This window comes from Poecilia reticulata, chromosome 2, assembly GCF_904066995.2.
Source record: "Poecilia reticulata chromosome 2, P_reticulata-male-v2, whole genome shotgun sequence".
Classification (NCBI taxonomy): Eukaryota; Metazoa; Chordata; class Actinopteri; order Cyprinodontiformes; family Poeciliidae; genus Poecilia; species Poecilia reticulata.
This window is the reverse complement of record NC_088831.1, coordinates 15032616-15040974: the sequence shown is the minus strand read 5'-3', so window position 1 is coordinate 15040974 and position 8359 is coordinate 15032616. Positions and strand designations below refer to the sequence as shown.

The window sequence follows — 8359 nt, the reverse complement described above, 5'->3', positions numbered from 1 at the left end:
GTGTATTGGGACGCTTTTGACCAATAGCGTTACCGGACTTCATTGTGTAGCAATTCTGCCTCCGTTCACACTCGACATGTAATTTGGAAGTTCCAAGAACTAGAGGTTGAACTCCTGGAATCAAATCTGCTCCATCAGAAAAACTATTAGTCAAGTTGTTTGTTCCTTATCTGTCCAAACAGAGACTCTTCCCCAAGTCTTGGGCCCCGGCCCTGTTCCTTTGCAGGCCATCAAGAGAAAAGACGGGTGCTGGAACTTTCTTGCACAAAAGCTCAAACTAACATCTTTCCTCTGTTTAGTGATTGTTACTCCACATTTCTCCAAATTTGAATTCCTTCCTGACTTCTAGGTCAGATTGACCCAGTCCATTTGACACAGTACATTTCTTTTAGGTTAAAACATATCTTAGTGCAAACCGGTCACAATATAATTTTTAACTATTAATATAATTATATTCCTCTACACTGGTTGCAGCGTCACCTCAACCTGCATCTGTAAAGGAGGAAGGAACAGACAACTAAAATAAAAACAAACCAGATTCTGATCCAGATTAATCAACTTTATTTCTGAAGCTGATCAATAAAATCTGATAAAATCAGAGTGACTTCCCGTCATCAACAGGAAGTGGAGAGCCGAGGTCGTTCTGTCCTCAATCGACGACCAGCGAGTTCCTGATGGATGGAAACAGCTCAAAGAAACCCTGGGGAACAAGCAGACAGGAAGTGGAGGTAAAACCACAGGAAGTGGAGGTAAAACCACAGGAAGAGAAGGTAAACAACAGGAAGTGGATATAAAAGCCACAGGAAGTGGAGATGAACCCCCATCAGGAGACTCTGAGTGACTAAGAGCTGAGTGAGGATCTCCATCTGCCGAATGATGAGTAGTAAATGGGAGGCCATGGTTGTTTACGTCTGTTTCCCAGACGACGGCTGGTTGTTTAATACAAACACAGGCTGACTGCAGATCATGTGATCATCAGCGGTTCAGCTAAACCAGCTGCTCCGAGTCTGAAACTCCTTCATCCTCCAACTAACTATCAGACGGTCAGTGGCAGGAAAAGATCCAGAAGACAAAATACAGTCAGGTGTGAAAACTGTGAAATGCTCCTGCAGCCATGAGAGGCATGGAAATATCTATGAGTCTGCAGCAGGTTTATTTGGGAGATTAGACATGTTTAATAAAGGTTATTTACAGAGTTACTATAGCAACACCATCAGGTCAAAATGGCTGCTGAGCTTTCAGCTGCTTAGCCCAGAGACTGGTCACCTTGGACAGGTTGGCGTTACCTTGAACAGGGCGGTGCTCTGCAGCACGCTGGAGGTGCAGCACATCTCCCGGATGGAGTGCATGGCCAGCTGCGGCGCTCCGATGTCGGCCACGGGAACACCCAGCCGCGCCGCCAGGATGGGGCCAATGGTGGTCCCACAGGGGCTGTCGTTACGCACCATCACATCCTGCAGGGGTCACACGGACAGGAAGTCTTACTCTGAATGGACTCCAGGGATTTAACATGGGTTAGTTTGTCCTCTAGTGGTCGTTACGGTGAACTGCAGGTGGCTGTTGGCCTGAGCTGAATGATTTAGTTTACTGTTTCAGTCGGTACCATCGTTGCTTCTATGTCTACCTTACTTTATTTATACCAGAGGATCACGTTACATTGCTTAACTAATCAGAGCTGCGGAGGAGCACTGATTGAAGGAGCTCCACTCTTAGCATGGATTTGAACTTGTGTCTTTAATTACTTCAGCAAAGCTCAAAGTTTTTACCAAATTCTATAGTCTAAATCTGCTCCTTAGTTGCATCTTTTCGGGGTTGGTACTGCCTCTAGTGGTGTGGGGGTGGCTACACAGCTAATATAATTACATTACTAAATCAGAACACCGCAAAGTATTTTGTGTGTCGGATGTAGATCTGATATAGATGTGACCTGTGATCCATCAGGTTTGAGGTTAACAGGAAGTGGGTGTGGCTAACAGGAAGTGGGTGTGGCTAACAGGAAGTGGGCCTACCTGCAGCGGCACGCCGACGCGGCTCGCCACCTCACGGACCACGCAGGCGGTGACGGCGGTGGTGGCGTAGCGCTGGTTGCTGTTGAACTTGATGACGGGGCCCTGAAAGCAGAGAGTGCTTCAGTAAAAGCTGCTCCTATTGGACGGTGAGACGGCCAATCAGGAGGCAGACTGACCTTATGGAAAGCTGGCCGGTGGTTCTCTTCATGCTTCTCCCTGAGGAAACAAGCACAGCTCCAAGTTAGCAGCTGGCTGGTCCACATTTACCTAGCTAACAACAAAGACTGGATCCAGCAGCCCGCAGCATTATGCTGCCTCCGTCAGCAGGATGCTGCCTGAAAGCCTGGTCTGAACAGAGTGGATCCAGCTGTTGCCGTTGAATGATTCATGAGCAGACTCTGACGTGTAGTTGGGGTGAATGGCGTGCGCCATGTCGGCGCTGATCATGAAGGAGCGCGGCGCCGCCTGCTGGAAGGCGCTGGGGTTGCTGGCGGAGGCGGCCAGCCGGCTGAGGATCAGCTCCGTCAGGTTGGACTGCGCACCCTGGGCGCTCTCTGACCCCACCTACAGAAGACGCAGAGGTCACCAGGGGACCAGGGGCCAGGTCAGAGGTCAAAGGTCGGGTGAACTCACCTCCTCGTTGTCGAACAGAGTTATCATCCTGATGTTGGGGTCAGAGGTCAGAGAGTCGGCTCCGCAGGACTCCAGTAGGCCCTGGAAGACGGAGGAGATGGAGGAAACGCTCTGCAGGAGGTGGAGCTGCAGCTGCAGTACCGGCTCTGACCTGCAGTGCGCAGTAGCAGCTGTGCAGGTTGTCCAGACGGGGAGAGAAAATGAACTCCTCGTAGACTCCTCCTAGAGCCTGCAGGGAAACATGGAGGTCAGAACCTGCTGGTTCACCCGACCAGGACGGCCCGGCTCTAAGCATATGCAGCGCGGGCGCCACAATGACTTTCAATTAAATTCTGCTCTAATTCAGCTGCAGAGCAAAAATATATTAAATAAAATGTCTAAGAATAATAATAGTAGTAATAATAGCTATAATAATAATAAAAATATACTTTGTTTCTGCAGACAACTGAGATACATTCCTGCTGCTTTAGCATAGTAGCAGCATGTAGCATAGCCGCTAGCACAGCTACTCAATATGTAGCTTAGCCATTGTTTTCATTCAGCTGAACCTTCAGCGGCCTAATCAAAGGCCGTCCTGCTCACAGTGATGTTTAGTTTTGTCTGTTTCACTCAAACCATTTCAAATGTGAAGCAGAAGCAACAGCAGGTGCCAACATGGCAGCCGGCCCGTTTCTGATGGCGCCCACATGGCGGGTTGTGAATGTTTGATCTCCATGGTAACCGACAGGAAGTGCAGACTCACCGCCGGCTGCGTGTCGACCAGACATAGCTCGAAGTCCAGCAGAGAGTCTGGCTGAACGCCCAGCTCCGAACACAGAACCCTGACCAGGGCAGGGTGGTGCTTGTCAGCCTGGACCCAAACAGAACCAGGATCAAAGCTAGGATCAGAACCAGCACCGGGCCAGGCGTCATGAAGGAACTGGCTTCACCGTGTTGGCGGCAGAGGAAGTGTCTCCAGACGAAGACGACCCGGTCTCCAGCTCCTCCTGGACCGCCGTGCCGAGGATGGGAACCCTGAAACAAACACGGTGCGTTCACTGTAGCTGGGAAATCACAGACACCTCCATGTTCTGGCCTCGGAGCTGCATGTAGATCTGTCCCTGGTGCTCACAGGTGGTTCTCCTTGTTGGGGCCGAAGGCGTCATTCACGTCACGCTGCAGGTGGATGGCCAGGTGAGGCACCCGGAGCAGAGGGCGGGGCACGTGGACCAGCCGCTGGACCAGCTGCCCCTCGCTCTGCAGAGGAAGAGGAGGAAGAGCGATTCAGCATGGAGGTAAACACTCATCTTCACTCTGCAGGAAAAAACTAAAGTTTTACTTAATTTTTTCATTCCTGCAACATTAACAGAAAAAAACAGGATGATGAAAATATTTTTATTTTAATGAAAGAAAAGTTTTTGTTAATCATTTTTTATTATTAAAAATACCTTAATTTTAATAATTACTTTTATTTTCTTTTAAGTTACTTTATTATTATTAAGATAAATATATTTTTACTTATTGTTTTCATAATAACAGAACATATAGTTTTCTGCCAGTCGACAGACTGGCGACCTGTCCAGGTGACCCCGCCTCTCGCCCGGACCGTTAGCTGGAGAGGCACCAGCAACCCTCCTGGCCCCACTAGGGACAAGGGTGTAAAGAAAATGGATGGATGGATGAATGGAGAAAATATAGTTTCTTTTTAATTTTTTACTTACCCATGATTATTTAATTTAAATAATAGAAAATCTCTTTTCCATTTATATTTATTTTTTGTTTTTTTTATAATTGTTTTAATAAAGAACATTTCTCCTTTCACAGTGCAGCAGGCCGGAGCTCTGGCGCCCCCTGCTGCTCGCAGGCTGAACTACCTTCACCATGATGCGGCCGGCCACAGTCAGGTCTCGGTCGAACCAGGTGTTCCAGATGCCGCCGCCGTAGCACTCCACGCCCACCTGCAGCACGCCCTGCTTCGTCCTCTTGGAGCGTGGCTTCACCTGCAACAGAAGCAGCTGCAGCACCTGGTGGAGCTGATTGGCTGGGCGGGGTCGGAGGTCGTACCCTGAGGCAGGGGCTGTCGGTGTGCGCTCCGATCATGGAGAAGCCATTTCCTGGAAGGTACTTTCCTCCCACGGCAAAAGCGATCAGGCTGGAGAAATTCCTTGTCACAAAATACTGCAGAGGAGATCCTGGTTAGTTTCCACCTGCTAGCTCCCCCTGACCTTTGACCTCGACCCACCTTGCTGGCTGGCTTGATGTCCCACTGCTCCGTCTCCTTCAGCTCGGTGAAGCCGGCCTCCAGGAGGCGCCGCCTGCACTCCTCCACCACTGCAGGAACCACAGAAGAAGAAGCAGCTGTTGCTATGGCGATTTATACGGTGAACAGAGAGAGGGTCAAAGGGCAGAAACACTGGGACCCATCTGTTCCATCGTTATCTTATTCAGCCATCCATTTTCTGTACATCCTTGTCCCTTAGTGAGGTCGGGAGGGTTGCTGGTGCCCAACTCCAGCTAACGTTCCAGGCGATTGGCGGGGTCACCTGGACAGGTTGCCAGTCTGTACCTGACAGTCATCTTTTTGGACTGTGGGAGGAAGCCGGAGAACCCAGAGAGAACCACAGGGAGAACATGCAAACTCCAGGCAGAAAGACCCCGGACTGGGAATCGAACGAGCAAAGCAGAAAGGCAACAGTTCTACCAACTGTGCCACTGTGCAGCCCGTTCGTTATCTTATCTTGAGCTCAAAGTCACGGCGACCAGAACCGGGTTGGCTTCCTGCTGACTCAACAGAACCGCTGGTACAGCTACTAGAATCTGGAGCCAGGTCAGAGCAGAATCAGACCGGACCAGAACCAGACTGGACCAAAACAAGTCGGATTAAAAAGAAGCAAACATTTATATTTATAGCCCTAATGTTTACGTTAGAGAACTCTAATAACTCTCAGAAACCAGTCAGCTGGAACTAAAACCCAACAGATCATTGGTATGAAACGGGTCCTTTAGAAACAGTCTAGAAATGTTTTTCTATATCGGTCCAAAACGCTGCAGTTACTTCCCCAGACCTGCAAGAGGCGCCACACATGGAGTCAGCCATAAACACTATGAGTTTACGGATCTGAAATGGACTCGTTGCACCTCAGCTTCCGCGTTCGGGGAAAAGCGGCTCGATTGTTTCCGATCCAATAAAAATATAATTTTACAGGAGGTGCTTGCAGGGCTTGGCCGAGGTTTGTACATCAATCCGAAGCCCCAACAAGTCAGCTGGAGAAAGGTTTTAAGATGTACGCCTCGTTATACATTTACTAACACGAAGGTGAGTTTTACTTAAACTTTGTGGCTAACATTAACCTTAGCTTATGCTAGTAGGCAATATTCTTGGACATTGTTCTTGTAAAATGTGTTAAGTATCTAAACATTCTAACGAACAATGTTTTTATCTTATTTTCAAGTATATTACGTGTGTTTATTGTCGTTAGTGTCAGAGACTAACGGGGCAGGTTACGGTTCGGGCTTTTAGCTTCCGAAGCATGACGAAGCACAACAAGCCCCATAGCTTAACAGTAGCGCAGATCATAACCGGATCATAACAGTAGTCAGAGATCTGGTTCAGCTGACTGTTCAGGTTCAAAGTTGCTGCTTTTAGAAAAATATGACCGTGTCCCTTAAGGTCTCCGTGTTATTTCGTTTTATTACCTTTGCATGTTTCTTGTGAAGAGCTCAGATAGGATGGCGTTTACAGGTGGATCTGTTTCTCGGCTTTCTGGCTCTGGTCTGCTCTCTCGTTCCCCATACACTCGCCCTTTCAGGCTGAATACAGAAGTGATTCCATGGAAATAACTCAGGGAGGCTCCTTTATTTACCATCGTATCCCCGGTATTTTTAGGCTGATCCGGAGTGAAGTGAAGGCTGCAAACTTTGTGTTGTGCGGCGTTAGCTTTAACTGGTAGCGGCATCTTCTTAATTCAGGATCGCTTGGAAATTAATTAAAACTTAAAGTCCATATTAGGAAGACAACAATGTTCATAGTATTGCTTTTATTTGCATCTGAAATACGGCTTAGTCTTTTCTAGCAGTCATGGTAACTCAAAGCGGAAACAAGTGAGCCGCATTAGCTCCTGGAGATGTGACATCAACGCCGTAGGTGCAAAGAGCCCATTAGAGCCACTTTAAGATGGCAGCACTATATTAATATCGGGCCCACTCTGACTAGCAGTTAGCATTAGCCTCTGCGGCTGCGGCTCTGCTGCAGCGGCAACCAGAAGCTCCAGTCTGCTATTGTTTGGGGTTAAAGGTCAGGTTACTGCTGTTGCCATGGATACGAGAGAAACTTGTTTTAATAAATAAACATTTCAGTCTCCTCAAACGGCGGAGCAAAACGGTTAAGAAATGTTCTGTACTGACATCAACTGGAGATTGATGTTCAGAAACCATGGCAACCGATTTAACAAACATCATCATCATCATCATCGTATGCAGTTAGATAAATCTGCATTTCCCCCAAAGGGAAGCTAAATTTCTCTGTAGATGGTGATCCTGTGGGCCGATTTGCTCTCCAGTAGCAGTCAGCATTCCAACTCATCTGCAGAGGCTTCTGACTGAAGACTGCTGCTGTATGATGGTCTTATGATGAGCTAACCTGCCTCCCTGGTCGTATGATTACAGAGACGTTAGAGAACAGGCTGGGATAAAACTTATCTGCATCCAAAGTCTCATGTTCAACTCCTCTGGATTTGGGGTCAAAGTTCAGGTATTATTTTATATTTTGATCTGACTCATTAGCAGAGTCTGGCAGCTTCTTGTGAATGAATTACTTTAAAAAGTTTGCCGAGTTCAAAAAGCAGCTATAACGAGTTAGGAAAGTGACAATGACAATAATTATTGATTTTAAAACGCGCTGAGAATTAAGAGGTGTTTAAATTCAGAGATTTCTAAATGGGGTTCAGTGTGACGCTTCTAGGATTATTCCAAAGAAGCGTCACATTTCTTTGGAATCATCGCAGTTTCGCCAGACCTTACCATGATACGGAGAGACTCCTTTGTTGACAAACTGCAGAAACTCCTTGGCTGCTGCCTGCACTGCTTCTTTCTTCATGATTAAAGTCTGAAAAACACCCAATAAAGAGCAATAAAAGTAAAAATCAAAGCTGCAATCGATTATCGCATCCGAGTCACGAGCCTCAACTTCGGGGAGAAGAAACAGCTTGCAAAACTTACTTTTTAGGGGTAAAATATACAAACTTCCACCTGCAGGACACAACCAGTAAATATAAAGTGGATTAAAACGCTAAAAAAAATTCAATTTGAGGTTTAAGATAAAAGGAAAAGTGGCGTGCGTCCGATAAAGGAATCACCGGTTAGCTGAGCTGAAAAACAAAGCGACTCTCTCCGACTTTCCTGCTTTTCTTGTTCTGCCGACCAGTCAACTCGACTTTCAGCGAGGAAATAACACCTCCCACATAACCCACATGTTAGGTAATCAATTTATAACGCTTACCAGCATGAATTACACTTTCAAAGTCTAAACTCCACCGCAGCGACAGAGGAAAGACGTAAACGACGTTTGCAACCACAGACCGTCAGCGCCACCTAGCGGCCAGGAGGTGACATGACACTTTATCAGGAGACCAAAGACAAATTTCTGATGTTTTTGATTTTTTTAATCACACTTAATGTTTTAGATCACGAACAAAATTAAAATTTCAAAACAAAGATAACTAAATTAAACAAAAAAGCTA

General features: G+C 47.0%; 1 protein-coding gene across 4 annotated transcripts; it reads right to left on the bottom strand.

Moving 5' to 3' along the window:
* Window positions 1-544: 544 nt before the first annotated feature.
* On the bottom strand, window positions 545-8253 carry dnpep (aspartyl aminopeptidase). 4 transcript variants are annotated; one of them, XM_081598129.1, is made up of 16 exons: window positions 8119-8190; window positions 7839-7868; window positions 7641-7725; window positions 4864-4952; window positions 4686-4799; window positions 4496-4621; window positions 3754-3878; window positions 3572-3656; window positions 3385-3492; window positions 2794-2871; window positions 2643-2723; window positions 2413-2573; window positions 2186-2225; window positions 2010-2111; window positions 1287-1454; window positions 545-700 (listed from the first exon to the last, which is right to left on the bottom strand). In XM_081598129.1, the coding sequence occupies exons 3-16, from the start codon at window positions 7714-7716 to the stop codon at window positions 650-652; spliced, it is 1404 nt and encodes a 467-aa protein (XP_081454255.1). In that variant the 5' UTR covers window positions 7717-7725; window positions 7839-7868; window positions 8119-8190; the 3' UTR covers window positions 545-649. The 4 variants fall into 4 exon arrangements, with proteins under 4 accessions (XP_081454255.1, XP_081454259.1, XP_081454246.1 ...); XM_081598133.1 differs by lacking the exon at window positions 8119-8190 and adding an exon at window positions 7976-8107; XM_081598120.1 differs by lacking the exon at window positions 7839-7868 and having other exon boundaries at window positions 8119-8253.
* Between the last annotated feature and the right edge of the window lie 106 nt (window positions 8254-8359).